Below are 16631 nucleotides of genomic sequence, written 5' to 3' on the forward strand. Positions count from 1 at the left end.
GTCTTATTAATAATGTGATATATAACTACTTTTTAATTCATTTGTCATCTTCTTCGTGAAGCTATCGGAGCTGTATAAATTTGTTCATACAATTTAAATTGACTTATTTTTCTAATTACTTGTAAGCGATTGTGGTAAGTACTTGCACAGTCAAGTACAAAATCTCTGTGAATTTTTATTTAATTTTTCTTTCAAAAAAGCTATATATATGGTAAAAACGTATGAAAAAGTCTTTGAAATGTTTAGTGAAATCAATTTTAGTTACTCGTTAACTATTGGAGAATTATTTAAATCAATTAATTTTGTGTTTAATAATTCGATTTTTTTAAATAAAATACAAATGTTTTAATATTTTTGTTTTATGGAGTGTTAGAAAAATAAATAAAAAATGCCATAGAGGCAAAAAATATAGATGTGGTGATATTAAGAACACATTATAGTATCTTACATATGTATATGGTTGCCGAGTTGCCATCAGCGGCCAAATAGTACTTTTTCTCCTTTAAAAATGGCAAAAAAACATAAATATATATATGAAAAGTGGCATTTTAATAAGTAATGAATAATTGAATCCTATTGTGTAATGGTTATTTAAAATATAATTTTTCATACAAAACAACATTATATTTGGACTGAAAATTAAAATTTTAAGAAAATTTATGGAATGGTAGTTTTTTATATAAAAAAGGTAAAGGTATTAATTAAAAAAAAAAAAAACAATATGAAAAATTATATATAAAAAACCTAAACTTTGATGCACAACCTAAAGGCCTACAAAAGGAAAATCGAAAAACTAATTATAGCGTTATATAGAACAAAGTCTTGGCTTTTAAGATACGCTATATTTTTTGCAAAAAAATAATTTTTAAATATTGACTTTTTGCCAAGTTTACTTAAAGGAGACCCCAATGTGCACTGTTTGCTTTTAAAAATGGGCAGTATCGGACTTCGATTTTTACATAGCCCTCACACATATATTAATTATGAAGCAATCGTGGTAAAATTTTACACAAGTTAGGTTTTGTACACAGAAAAAAATAATACATAGCTGGAATGAATTTTGTAATAAATAGTATGAATCGAACATGACTTTTTTTCCCAAACCATTTTCATTTAGAATATTAAGAGTTCATAAAATGTATGAATTTCAACATGACAGAATTTTTTTGGCTTTTACTTATTTTCTATGATATTCTTAAAAAATTGCAAAAAAAAGTCCATTATCTACAAATCTGTTTCCATATCTTGTAAATAGTGATCCTATATTAGCAAATTTTGTATGATAATTAAATAGAAATGTTGAAAAACAAAATCTGAAATAAGAAAACATCAGCAAACATAGTTAAACATCCATTCTTCATCAAATCCCGCAAATTACGTGCACATCCCATCGATTTCAATCTAAAAATCATAAAGAAATAAAAAATTTTCCAAAGAAAATTTCAAACATTTTTTAACAAATAGAAAAATAAAAATTAAATTTGAAATATTTTAAGTCAAGGCTTCTAGATTATGTTTGAAAAAATAAAAATGAAAAAATTCATACCATTTAGGAACTTATTCTTAAATATTATTAACTTTTGTCAATGAAAGCAGTTCATAATATTTATGCTGAAACTTTTTTCTGTGTACCAAGAAATTATGCTGTAAGAATGGTAATCATTGGGCCACAGTTAGCCCCCATCAGGGTTGGCAAAGTTGGCACAATTGTACTTTTTGGTACAATTCGATGCTTAAAAGTACAATGGTAGTACACCAATCACTCATCTGAGATTTTGTCAGCATCTCTGCTAAAAGTTGAAATTTTCGAAAAATTTAGTAGACTCTTCTAATACAATAAAACTATATATTTTAATTTTTGCTAATTGATATGAGTTCCTTTTTGTATGAAAAAATAATAAATTAGCAAAATTATAAAATTATTGTTTTTGAAAGTAGTATGAGTCCATTCAAATGTGAAAAAATCTAGTATTTCCGCAATATCTATTAAAGTTTTATGCAATATAAAAATTTTTATTGCATTTTAGACCAAATACATGTAAAATAGCTTTACACAGATCAGACTAATTTTCTATGGAAAATTGTATGCTGAATATCTTGGGAGCAGATATAACATCCCTCACGCACACTGATTGGAACATTTTAAAGAACTCCATCTAGAAACAGAGTTTCTGTACTTCGGATAAGGAGAGCTCAACAGGTACTATAGTGACCTAAGAGTATTTCTTAGGATTTGATGTATTATACATCCTCCTCTCAACCTAACCTATGTATAGCTTGAAATGTTTTTGTTTCGATTAAGCACACTCCCACTTTAATATTAATTTAGTAAAATAATTATGATTTGGTACAATTAGAAGCAAAAATGTACTATTTTTCACGCAATTTTGTAAAATTTTAAAATTTAATTTGCTATCCCTGGCCCCTTCAAAAAATAACTTTAACCCTTTATAGTCCAAGAGCTGAAATCTTTTTGATTTTTTGTGACATGATAGAATTCGGTAAATAGTAAAATACGTTTTACTCAGAAATTTAAAATTTTTTGTTATTAGCGTTTTATTAATGATTTTTTGATTGATTTTAAAATCGATTTTTATGATACAAGAAATTTTAAATTGTTTATTTTTTTTAATTAATAATAAATTTACACAAAATTGTCTACAAAATCTTATAAAAACAACGAAACTTTTTTTCCCCTTTTATAAAATTTTTAAAAATCGAAATTATCTTACCAATTTAGCTTGAACACAAAATTTAACTTTTTATCAAAACTGAAAATTCAATTTAGCATAAGTGAATAGTTTTGCCACATATCATGTTAAAATACATACATACATACAAAACAGTTAAGTGGAATCTCATGAATGTGCTTCACTAATTTGATTCGAAAATAAGTGCCTAGGACCTATTTTAGAGTCAATTTTTGGGTTTGTTACAGAAATGTTACACGCTATAAAGGCTTAAGTTCATGATTGGCTTCAAAAAGCCTGTATAAGAACGATATTCTACACAAACAATTGTTATATGAATCAAAATCTCTCTACCAAATTTCATGTGGGTCAGTCCATAATTGACCGAACACCCCATATTACCTCTCTTACAACAAATCGGTTTACTGTAGTGAATCGTTCAAAAATTAATGTACTATAAGATTTAACAAAAATGATATGAAACTAATAACTCTTTCAAATTGTGTAAACCTCGGTACATAATTAATGGACTTATTCCGAAAATCTCCCTGATGTTCATATTAATATCAATATATCGACACCCTATATTCAAAAAATGCTAACTCAATCTTGGGCCAGAGTGAGTTTTTGATGGCAAATGATTCCTCAATACATTCTCCACGTCTGGTATAAATTTGGGATCAAAATATTAACTTTTGTGCTTTTTGTATCTGTTTTGTCTACTACACAAAGTAGAATATTTTTTTAAGAAAATAAGTGCTATCTCCCATAGTAATTTTACAACATTTTTTGAAAGATTAATTTTATTAAATATTTATCTCCGCTATTATAAAATATGAACAGGAATCTGTTTAATAAATTGGAATTCAATATTTAGTTTCGGAAATATAGTCATTTTTATTTTACCAATAAATGTTTCAATTTTAAAATTTTCCTTTGAATAAAATGTGCTAACTAAAGATAAATCCTTGAAAAACACAAAATGTATTAATTTGTATATAATTATAAATTGGTAAGATTATTATAAACATATTATGGAAAGAAAGTTATTAATTTGTTCAACATTATAAAAATTAAACAGTTTTTTTCCTCTCCTGAAAACTAGACATTTTTGAATTAGCACTTTTTGAATATAGTGTCTCGAAATGTGTAATTTTAAAAATTTTCGAACATGATTCTCTGATTTCGATGAAATTTGGTATACACATTTTTTGTATCAATACAAAATTAAAAGTTTTCCAAATATTTCAAATTCGTTACGGTTTAGAGGTTGAAAATCCACATTTTTTCTCAAAGGCATAAAATTTAATATCGTATATTTTCTAAACTACTTTTCCGATTTTATAATTTTTGTATCTTCCATTTTTACTACACTAAAATATACAACATATACAAACAACAGAATGGGACCATGAGGGGATCTCTAGAAAGTTAACTTTTAGTAAAACAGTCCATATCATTTCTATACAAATTTAAAAATTTATACTTTTGTTCATTGATGAAAAAAAAATAATTTAAACAAAAAATAAATAATGTGAATTAATTTACTAAAATTCAATTTTCTTGCGATCTCCTCATGAACCCATTCTATTTTTTTTGTGATATAATTGCCAAGCTACTTTTAAAATTGTTTAAACCTAGAAAACCCATAAAAACTAGACTAGAAATAATAATAATGTTAATATTTTTAAGAAAAAATAAAAATCCCCAAAAATAGCGGAAAAATTACAAAAAAATCCCCAAATTTTACGAAAATCCCCAAATCCCTCCCCATGAAAATCTGTCCCCAAATAAAACTTGAAATCCCCAATTTGGGGACAAATCCCCACATCTGGCGACACTGATCAAGATAATGCTTAAAATACTAAATGAAATTTATTATTTATGACCCTCCTTACGGAAGGTCTATGAAAAAATTGTTTTTAGACTCATTAGAGTGCTCCTCTCCACGGAAATCTTTAGTAAAAGGCGAAAGATTTATTCGACAACTGAAGAGAAGCCAGAGTAAAGAAACCAGACACAAACTAAACACTATATTTCAAATATAAAACAAACTAAATGAGAATTATAAACATGGAAATAGCGCACATAACTAAACATATAAAACAAAGTAAATTTATAAAGTAGACTCATTTGAACAGCTGACTATTTTTTTTAAACTTGCTATTTGTGGACTTACTTGTCAAAAATGTTTATGTTGCCATATTTGTTTTCATTTTAACGCTTGCTTTTGTACAAATTTCTGAGTAATTTGTTGTATTTAATGTGAAAAAGTGTATTTTAAATGTATAATATTTTTAAAAATGTTCTAATTTTTAAAAAATATAGAAAACTCTGTGACTTTTAATATAAATAACAACATATTTTTGGAAAGTACAACAATAATGCCATATTTTCCATTAATTATTGGTTCATTTTTGTAAACAAATTTTGACAAGTGAGTATTTCGAACAAAAACAAATTGCCTGTGGTTTTTGTAGACGTTTGTTGTACAACAACTCGTGTCGCTACTTTATTAATTTACTTTGATATAAAATAAAGAAAATATTAAAATTCACAGCAATTCAAAAGACAACCACCATTTGAGATAACATATGTGTTCAGGGTTGGAATGTTTACATTAGTGTGGGATTTAAGCACAGATAAAGACAAATGCAGGGTACACTGGACAAATGTGTGTTTAATTATTTTAATAGAAAAAGATTTTTATAATTACTTCAAATAGTAATAAATACATCTATATCAATATCTTTATATTCATAAGACAGTATATGAAGACAAAAACAAGATAATACAATCTTATAATGATTAATTTTATTACTATCATCATCAAAATTTATAAATGTTTTAATTCTAATAAGAAAACAGTTTGCGTTTTATATTATATACATAGGTAGAAAAAAACCTAAAACAAGTACTTAAGGTTGTTGTACAACAAGTTCTAACATAATTTTATTAATAGTTACACTTTCATACTACATATTGAATAACACGTGTAAAGTGAAATAACACAAAACTTCCATCTTTGTATCAATAGCGTTGCCATTCTTCTTAATTTTCACGTTAGATTTAGTGCTTTTTAGCCGAAAGTCATGTTTATTTTTTAAGATATTTTAATGTTAATACATATTTTTGAAACTAAATAATTTTATAAAGTTCTTTCGAAACTAAAAGAAGAAAATGTAAAAAATCATAATAAAAAGATGTTTTTAAATTACAAATATAAAATTTAAGCAACGCGTTGTATGCTTTTCAAACTTTTCGTGCTTTACAAGCTGCAAGTTACACATCACGCGTCATTTTGATCTTTATTTTAATGTTATTTAAGACTATTACGGTGTTAAAAATAAAAATTTTAAGTTTTTGTTTATTTTTTAATATTTTTCTTCCATTGTTGGTGAAATTTATTTAATTTTAATTTATTCTTATTCAACACAAAACAAAATACAACCCTGATCAGCTGCCGACGCGTCAAAAGTTGAAAGTTGCTTAACTTTTCGCAGTACAGTGTGTAACTTGTTAAATGTTAAACTATTTCAACTTTTTTTGACAGAAGCCTATAACGCGTTGCCGCTTACAAAGCTTATTGTTTACTTCCACCTTAAAAGTGCCCACTGTAACGTTATTTACCGTGTGATAGTAGAAATACTTTATATATACACACAGAAAACAGATCGATTGGAAATCGGTTACCATGATAAATATTTAGTTAAATTAATTAAAATTGTATCGCTGTTATTGAAAAACTGTATAATTAACCGATTTTCTATACTCAGTATTAAAAAACCATAATAATAATCGAATTGTGGTTTTAACAATTTCCAAATCAATAATTTGAACTGAATTGTATCGGTTATTAAATTCTTTTATTAATTCAGTAAATGCAGCCGAATTTTATTTAGGATTAAAACTTTAGAACGTCAAATATTAGTCGCTGTAACCGAAAATCAGTAGAAAGTAAAAAATATTGATCATTGCAACCAATTATCAATTGGGAAAATTATTTAAAAAACTATTGCGGTTAAAGGATCCAAATTCGGTGTTCACAACCGATTATTTGATAATTATAGTTGACGTTAACAAAAATAAATAAAATAAAACGAATTTATAATTAAAAAAAAATCTAATTACATTTGAAGATAACTTAATGCTGATAAAAAAAAGGTAATGTTTAGTCCATTATATATCTTAAAATCTATTGTGGTTATTTTCAATAATTTTTAATCATTTTACAGCAGCGGAAAAGCGTGGAAAGGTAGCTTTGGAAATGTTGGACAGTATGAAGAGCAAAATCCCAAGTACATACCACCAAAATCTCAAAACAAGAAGGGAAATGTTGCTGGTTTATATTTATAAGTTTGTATTTACATACATACATACATACATACATACATACATATTCATATTTTATTGTAAATGTTTTAAACAAAATAAAATGTATTTTAAAATACACATAATCCACAAATTGGTTTTCAATAAATAATATTTCAGTTGCGTATACCGATAATTTCAATCCAGATTACCGAATAATAATTTAAAATAGTTGTGTACACCATATATTCAGTAATAGTAAACGAATTTTACAGTAATTACAATCGAATTATGGCATAGTTGTGAGAACCGACTGAATTCGATTGGAAACAAATTCGGTTGTCACAATGAATCTGTTTTCTCTGTGTATATTTAAGAAACATATATGGCTCAAATCAAAAAAAAATGTTTTTAATTGGCCAATTTTGGATAGGGCTGAAGGGGGCAATGTCCACTTAAATGAGCCGAATTTTATTTTACACACTTCTATATTAAGTTTTCTTTTCGGATCATACAAAGTTTGTATATTGTACCGAAGAAAATTTATTTTTATAAAAGAAAGATTAAAGCGCATTTTTTATAAATAAACCTAAAATATACATATGTCCCTTTTTACATGTTTCAACTTTGGATGCGTCTAACTTTTTATAGGGATATGATAACTGTTGAGGAAATTTTTGTTATTTTATTTAAAATTTTGTTTTAAAACTAGAGAATATTTTTTAAAAATTTTACGACCCTCCATATGTTCGCCACATTTAAAAACTGAAAATAGATCGGGCAAATTTAAGAATAAAAAATTTAAACCTAGATATCTCTTTAAGTGAAATAGATAAAAATTTCAGTTCATTCAGATAATAAATGGATTTTTTGGCGATTAAAAAAAATAATAAACGAAGTAATCAAATTTTAGGATCTACCCTCTGGCCCCTATTCCGCCTTCGATCACCTATAACTGTCAATCAGCTCGAAAATACCTGAGCTCGATATATCTAATAGTTCCAGTGATACCGAACTATTTCCAAAAATAAAAGTTTATAAACCACTGTGCGACGTTTAAAAAGTATAATATTATTAAAGTTTTAAGTCCGTCTGCAATAAAACAAAATCGTTATATATTTTGTATTTTTTTGGATTTCTTACAAGTCCACTTAGTTAGGACAAAATATTTAACTTCGATTTTTCGACAAAAAGTAGAGTTATAAAATCCTACTCGTAACAGCTTTATATTCCATTAAAATTTAACTAAAAATCTTTATTAATCTATAAAAATTCATCTGGCAGCACTGAATATTTGCAATAAAAAAAATACAAAACAGCAGCAGTGATGAGTAAAATTAATAAGTTGTACACTTTGTGGTACTATTTGCCGGTTCACACAGGGAAACATGTTTTGGGAAACTTTTGATTTTGAGTGTGAGAAGAAGAAAACAAAATATCAAGCATTTCTTTCTTACACAAACACACAAAATCAAAAGTTTCCCAAAAAAAGTTTTTCTGTGTGAACCGGCACTATTTAGTACATTTGCTTATAAAGTATTTAGAGGCCTTTTGTCTTGTAACATTGTAAGATAAAGCGTTGCCAGATAATTGTCCGACTATTTTTATTGTCAGATGTGGAAAGTTTATGAATCCATTGTCAGATAAAAGTTTTCTATTGGTGACATGGTGAATTAAAGGTACATATGGAGCTAAAATAAGATCTGGCAACTTTTGCGATACAATAATCTGACAACTATCTGTCAATTGTCTGGCAATGAAATTGTAAGGTTTTCTTACTGCCGGTCCACACTAGGAAACTTTTGATTTTGCGTGAGAGGGAAAAAGAGAAAGAGTATCATTCATCTCTCGGTACGGAGTTTCTCGTACTCAGAAACTTGTTTTGTTATTCTTCTCATTCATACAACAACAAATCAATGCAATTAATACGTAGTATCTGAAAAAAAAGTTTCTATGTGTGGACATTAGGGAAACTTCAAAAGAGAATTAAGAAAAAGTTTCTCAACAAAAGTTTCATAGTGTGGACCAGGTCTAAGATCTAGCAACTTTTGCGATACAATAATCTGACAACAGTGTCAACTGACAATTATTGGTGACGGATAAATTTATTTGTCTGGCAATGAAATTGTAAGGTTTTCTTATAAACATCTGAACTGACAATTTATCTATTGCTAACAATTTGTCATTGTCCATTACATTGCCAGATCTGCCAACGTTGTAAGGTCTGACAACCATGTATACATAGCTTCACAAAGATATCAAGAAATTAGCAAGCAAAATGTTTCAAGATATACTATTATTCTAATTCAAGTACAATTTGTCTAAATCGAAAAAGTACCATTCAAAAATCCCATCCCAAATTCTTTGATTCGTCATTATAGTAGAAATTGCAAAACATACAAACAAACAGCGGGTATTCGTATATCTCATGAGTCATGACTTGCTAAAACAGAACAAAAATACAAATTTTTGTTCACCAAACACATGTTGATTGGCTATAGCCACGGTTGCAGCAACAACAAATCATACACATTCAAACATACTTATGTTTTCAGCACCATACTTTAGTATAGCGCTAGTAAGGGGTTGTTTTTGTAATTTATTATCGCACATTTTTAAACGTTTGAAGTTGAATATATAAAAAATTTTGAATTTCATCGTATAATTCTCATTTAGTTTATTCTTTCTTTGGCATAAGCAATTGAGTTTGACGATGGAAAAGTTATCGCTTCTCGGCCTTATGGCTAAGATCAAAGTGTAGTATCTGTTCTTATCAGCTTAACATCTGATAGATCCTCCATCGGAGGACAACAAATGTTAAACTGATTTTTGGAAATAGACGGGATGTTTAGGGGCTTGCTCCACTCCTGTCACGGGTTGGCCCGGTATTGCAGTACCGCCGGGATTTCGGCCCAAATTAATAATAAATTTCAAATTAAAAGGAAAATACAAAGAAATAGTTGGATCGAAGGTGTGTCAAGTTTTCAATGTGATCTTTGTATTGCCGCCGGCTTTTTTTTAGGGAAAATTAATTACCCACCAACCAGTGTTGCCATATATTTTTTGAAGAAAACTTTTTATTTTTATGAAAAAAAACTTTTTTTGTACTAAAATTACAAAATACCCAAGAAAAATTAGTGAAAAAATGAGCAAATTGAGGAATTTTAAATAGCTTAATGATAATTGGTACAGAACCAATGTTGCCACAACAAAATTTTTTTTCTAACCAAAATTCGAATAAAAAATAACCAAATTAAGAAAAAAGTAAACAAAATAATTTTTATTTGTTTCATGTTTACATTTGGACATTAAAATAACAAATTCATTTTCTGAAGTGGAACTTGTAACTATGTTAAATTTCGTCGCTAAACTGGTATTATGAAGACAGTTATGAGCGTTAATGTAATTTTCTGTACGGTCAATTATGGACCAATTCTCATAAAATCTGACAGAGATAATATTTCAGTTCCTTTAAAACTTGATTATGTTGAATTTTGCTGCTATATTGAGCTTTAAAGTCATTTTCTGAGGAGACTTTTTATGAGGGATAGAGTCAATTATGTACCGATCCTCATAAACTTTGACAAATACATTTCCAATAAAACTTTTTTATATTGAATTTCATCGCTATCGCTGATTTTTTAAGCAATATAGTAATTTTCTGAATAGGGCATAATATGGGGGCTAAGTAGGGTTGCCAGATTCCGATTCGCAAAAAGCTGGACATCGGGTTTTAAAAAGCTGGACAAAACAAAAAAAGCTGGACATAAAAAAATACCGAGAAAATGTTAATTTTGGTTTTGTGTAAATATTTTCACAGTGATACACCAAAAAAATGCAGGGGTTCTCATATACCAATTCCGTTTTGTTATAGTCCATATAGTACGAATATATTTTTAGTTTTCCCCGATCACTTCGTTAACTTAGTTTTTAAGAGCAAAAGATGTGAAGAAGCTCCATTTTTGAAGTTTTAAATTTTAAAAATCATAAGTACGTAAGCTGTACGTAAAGAAATTGACTATCGCTCGCAATAATATGTCTTTTCGCGTACTTTCCTGTAAGAAATATCCAGTAACTTTATGATAGAGAGCCAATTTTTTAAAAAAAAATGTGGAAGTTTTTGTTTATAAACAAAGATTAGTAATGCCCTTTTGCTGAAATCTCAAAAAAACAAATAATTGAAACTTTGATTTTAATTATAAATAAATGGATATTTAAAGTTAACAAAATATGTAGTATCATTAAAAATATATTACTGTTTTAAAACTTTATGATACAAACATATTATTAAAATAAAAATTTACACAAAATCGCTAAGAGAAAGACAAACTAAATTGGTTTAAAAACGCCAGATTGACAATATTTGTTATGATTTTTCACAACAAATAAACTCTTTTAAAAACTAATTTATGATAAATAAAATTAAAATAAATCTAATTACAAATAATTTTTTAATATTCGTGTGTTATTAATTTATATATTTCTTTCAAAAAATTTAAAATTTACCAAATTTTCGATTTCTTTGGTTTGTTTACATATTCATAAAACAAACATATGTTGTGAATATAAGTTGGATATTTTTTACTGGGGAAAAAATATCCAGTAAAATCAAAAAATTCTCTATCAACGAACTGTAATTTTTATGGCTCGAACGCGAACGGAATCCAGTAACAATTGTTGCAAATTGTTACAAATTATCGAGTACGCGAACAGACCTAATATTTATTACGACATCAGCTGTTCAAGTGTTGAGACATGATGATAGAAGAGGGAAATCATAACTTAGTTGTATAACAAATGTACAATCAGTGTTGGCTAACATGATTTGACAAAGATAACATAAAAATTATTACAGTGTGCTAAAAAAAATTCTATTTAGCTGGACAAATTAAATTTTAGCTTGAAACTGGACAAGCATCAAAAAAGCTGGACAATCCAGACAAGTCCAGCCTGGCTGGCAACCCTAGGGCTAAGTGAAATCGTTGACCGATATTTCGCATTTTCAATACCAATCAAACTGGGTCAATTAAAAATATTTTGGCAAAATATTTCAGTTTTCAATTTTGTTTCTTATCGTGTTTTCAACAATAAATATATGTCTCTTCGCGGATTCGTTATCAAATGTAATTAATATTTATTTTAAAAAGTAACTGAGTTTTTAACGCGTTTTAGCGCAATTCAAAAATACTCCACACTGACTTTTTGGAAAACAATTTTAAATTATAAAATTCTTCCCATTTTATGTACAGATTTGGAGAGTTCGTTCGAAATTTGGGTTTAAATTATAATACCATGTAGCGGATGTTAACATTAAATTCATAACTTCAGCAATATTTGTAAACGTAATCTATCCAAATTATCCGACAAATTGACCAAAATTTAGAATTTAAGACGGTAAAATAAAAACTAGTATACAACATCATCTAGAAAATGTAAATAAAGAACTAAAAGTCATGGTGAGATAGTAGAAGTCAAAGGTCATGAGTATCAAATCTTTGCATATATCGCGATTATTGTTCGTCGTACGAGTTTAGAAATATTACAACTTTTGTATACAATACAATTTCATTTTCCTTAGCATTGTTACTTAAAAATATCAGTTGATTGATACTTTAAAGATATTGTGATACTATTCTTGCATCAATTTGCAGAAAATACTTTATTAATTCTTATTAAATCATTTATCTTTGAATTTCGGAAATTAGCACAGTATCTGTTTATGCAAAATTTCAAATAGGTATAGAAGTTGGAATTAAATAATAATAATATTACGGTGTTGTTATGATTTAAATCAACTCATTTAATATGTGGAAAACTCATAGGTACTTTTGCTAAATCCTAACCAATTAAGATATCGAAAAATATCTTTTTGCACATCATAAGTATAACCAGTAGATGTACAAATTGCAGTAGTAAAAAAATTTTGAATAGTAAAAAAACAAATTCCACATATTACCAAAATTCAAAACAGGACGATATGTATATTTACATAGTTGATTTAAAACTAGAGATAAAAGAAGTTTTTTTTAATTTTATTTTTAGAATAAAAGCAAACAGTATTTAGTTCAATTGTTTGCAAAAAATAACCAAAACGAAAAAATAATTCACATGTACACATGCAAAATAAAAATAACCAATTTTGGTTAATAATAACCAAAGTGGCAACACTGTACAGAACTTTTCCTTAACATCAGTAGCAAGGAATTACTGGATATTGTGGTCTTAGACACCATAAATTTACACTTGAAATGTCATGATGAATCTATGTAGATTCTGTGTATTACAAGAGGAAACCTCTGAACTTTTGTAACTACCCGTCATTGGGAACTCGAAACACGAAGATTTTGTCTTACGCAGACCCAGATGATATCTTCAAACACTCACCGATTAATCCATTTATCTTCATGCGCGAATTTGGCCTAGTATGGTGAACCAATGGGCTGCACAAAATCTCTACAATATGGTCGAAGTGCATTGTGTCCTTAACGTCTATTCTAAGGGATTAAGGTCATCAACACCGGTAAATTTTTTCAGTTTTTAGGAATATCTCGAATATTAATGGTATAAAATATTATTTTGTTAATGGTAAACATTGTTCTTTTATTTTAAACTTATTTATTGATTAAATAAAATAAAAACTGAAAAACTGTATAAATTTTCAAAAAACTTTTTTTATGGAATAAAACTTGAAAACTTTTTTGAATCTCAAAAAACTTGCAAAAAAAGGGAAAACTTGACATATGGTAACACTGCCCACCAACTTTGTCCGATTAATCGTAAATAACTATGAGTTTAAGTAATAATATCGAAACAAAATTTGTCTTAAAGTGTTTTGTATGTCCATATGATATCTTTTTCTCCGATCGACCCGCAATTGGTTATAGCTCCCAAATAAAGATCTTTTATGAAGGTCAATTAATAGTTTAATTAATTTTGCGAAATTTTCACCAGATCGGTCCATAATTATACCATTCAATGATATCGGTGAAGAGTATATTAAGGGCTAGTAAATTTTAAAATATTGTTTAAAATGACTTATTTTTATTAACTGATTAACATTCCAAATTTTTCCAGATTCAAGTTGTGAATGGGGTTATCCTGATATCGTGGCGTCAGTCGGTGTTACAGAAACAAATCGATTATGGTGCCAAATTAGGACATGTTGTACTCTCCTTAGCCAAAATGGAATTAGATAATTTCTTTAAAAATGTCATGCCAGTAGCTGATTATTTTGATCAAAGTGATATGTTAATAGCGGTGAGTAACAACAACCTATCACTTAATATAACGGATATTTGAAAATGAAAAATTATCATTCGATTTTCAGGTGAATGGCGAGCGAGCGCCCTCTGAAGTGTACAAAGATTTCCGTACGGCTGTGCTTGACATACTGAGTACATTGGAAAATCAGGAGGCCATTCTAAATGGAGTAACAGGTATGGGCAGAGGGATTAATGATATACCCGGCAGTATAGTTAGCGTAGATACGGCACCTAGTCAAGCACAGAATATTCCAGGGATCTCTAATCATAACCCTGCTCCAATTTCAACAGTTTTATCACAGAATCAGCAACAACAACAGCCCGCTACAGTGCCACAGATGTCGGAGGATCCATCTAGAAATATAACCAATGCAGTGATTTCGCATATAGCCTCGAATGCAGCCCAGGCGGTGGCGGTAACGGGGGCCCCCGATGTTATAACCCAACAGCCGATGCTGACAAATGCTGCCACCTCCATGAGTACAGATGTGCAAGGCTTACCACCGGTTATATGGGTTATAGGAGGACCGGGTAGCAATAAGGCCACATTGTGTATGAAGGCAGTGGGCTTAAATCCGGGATGGGCTCATTTTAGGTAAGTTATGGACATGAGAAATGAAGTATATTAATAAAGTTATGGTTTAATTTGTATGATTTAGTGTGGGTCGCTTGTTACGCTCGATTACCGATTCAGCACCACGTGCCAATACCGAAAGCTATGCCGTGAAAGAAGCTTTAGCTGCTGGCGAAATGGCTCCGGAAAAAGCCCTTAATATTATATTGGAAACGAATTTAAAACAATATGCCAATAAAAGTGGCATCATAATAGATGGCTTTCCCCGGAATATGCAACAGGTTAAATATTTTGAAGATAAGGTGGGTGAAAAGACAAGGAATTGGCAAAAATTTTGAATAATAACTTTAATTTGAAATTTTTTTCAGTACAAACAACGTCCCCCTATAATATTATTGGATTGTTCTAAACTACAATTAGGCAGAGGACGTATAGATGATACGGTGTCCTCATTCCGCCGACGTTTGGAACTGTTTCGTGAACAAACTTTACCCATGCTTAAGGCCATGGATAATAGTAATCGTTTACAAATTGTAGGTATTCTTGTTTGAATAACACATAACGGGTCTAAAGTAACTACTATTACAGATTGATGGCGACACCGATAGTCCCTCGGTTCAGCGAGAATTTGAGAAATCAATACGCAATCATATACAAAATCTCACAGGCAACCAAATGAATCATAATGTGCAGCAGCCAATGAGTAGACAACCAGCGCCTGTGGATCAAACCGATGCCATACTACAGGATCTGGAGAATAATATGCCTGGTGCAGTGCCAACTATAAGCCATCATGTTAGTCTCATGAATGGTCATATCAAAAATCGTAACACAAGTGCTAATAATCATTTAGCCAATAACAATAACTACAATAATAAAAACACAAGTCACATGAACGGTGATATTGGACAAACCGGACAGAGAATGGATTTCCGACATATGCTAGAGGAAGCCGAACGTTATCCGGTAGATTCGTATATGTAAAAAATCGAGAAAAAAAGAATAAAATCTAAATCAAATTCAACTAATAATTAGTTAAATAATTGAAGTATTTTATTACATTAAACAAATATTAATTATACAGAATAAACAGTTTTGTTGGGAGAAACATTTTGTCAAAGCAATAAAAAACAGTTTGATTAAAACAACTTGTTTGCTTTAACCCTATAAAGGTTTTCTAAGCCAGAAAGTTTGTCCCTGTTTTAGCCATGAATTTTGTTTCAACCACCAAACTGTTTCTCTAAGTGTAGACACCGCAAAAAAGGGAAACAATTTTTTTAAATTAAACCGCAAATAAAAATTAATTATAATTAAGAAATTTCTTTAATTAATTGAAAAATACTTAACTAATGCAAGTATTTCAATGGTTTTGAGCTTTAAAACAAAATTTATATTTAAATCTAGTTTATTTTATTAAAAATATAAAAAAATAGACAAAATATTTTAGGTTGAGTTTTTGAAAATTTTTAATTTTTTAAGTATAAAATTTATAATAAAACACTTACACCCTTAATTATATACATACTTAAACAAAATCTAATATAGAATAGTTCGTTTAATAGTATTAATTATTATTATATAAACTTAAGTAAAATATTTGAAATGTGGACCAAGTCTGGCACTTGTGTTTAGTAAATTTCAATAATTATATTTAACTACTTAAATATTTATGTTGAAAATTTTAGATTTTGGTTTAAAATTTTAGTTATAACATTTAATTTTTGATTTTAAAATACATATTTTGATAAATTATTAATTACAGGTTTTAGTCTAATATATAGTTTTTAGATTCTA

The 16631-nt window shown here is 28.5% G+C and overlaps 1 protein-coding gene and 2 non-coding genes across 4 annotated transcripts in view; 2 read left to right on the plus strand and 1 right to left on the minus strand.

The window, feature by feature from the left end:
* Positions 1–16262, plus strand: part of LOC119602212 (adenylate kinase isoenzyme 5) — a 42287-nt gene extending 26025 nt beyond the window's left edge. The window contains exons 4-9 of one of the 2 annotated variants that reach the window (XM_037953600.1): positions 14076–14258; positions 14329–14437; positions 14555–14858; positions 14923–15139; positions 15206–15370; positions 15426–16262. In XM_037953600.1, coding sequence (XP_037809528.1) covers positions 14076–14258; positions 14329–14437; positions 14555–14858; positions 14923–15139; positions 15206–15370; positions 15426–15821 — 1374 coding nt within the window. In that variant the 3' untranslated portion in view covers positions 15822–16262. Of the gene's footprint in view, positions 1–14075; positions 14259–14328; positions 14859–14922; positions 15140–15205; positions 15371–15425 lie in introns of both variants that reach the window. The other variant, XM_037953599.1, reaches the window with a different exon arrangement.
* Positions 4578–4698, minus strand: LOC119602215. The gene has a single exon (XR_005231322.1). It is a non-coding gene; the product is annotated as a U5 spliceosomal RNA (small nuclear RNA).
* Positions 9726–9922, plus strand: LOC119602214. The gene has a single exon (XR_005231321.1). It is a non-coding gene; the product is annotated as a U2 spliceosomal RNA (small nuclear RNA).
* Positions 16263–16631: the final 369 nt, after the last annotated feature.

Source organism: Lucilia sericata, unplaced genomic scaffold, assembly GCF_015586225.1.
Source record: "Lucilia sericata isolate MDLA Ls3-8-SP2 unplaced genomic scaffold, ASM1558622v1 Contig000214F_arrow, whole genome shotgun sequence".
Lineage (NCBI taxonomy): Eukaryota > Metazoa > Arthropoda > Insecta > Diptera > Calliphoridae > Lucilia > Lucilia sericata.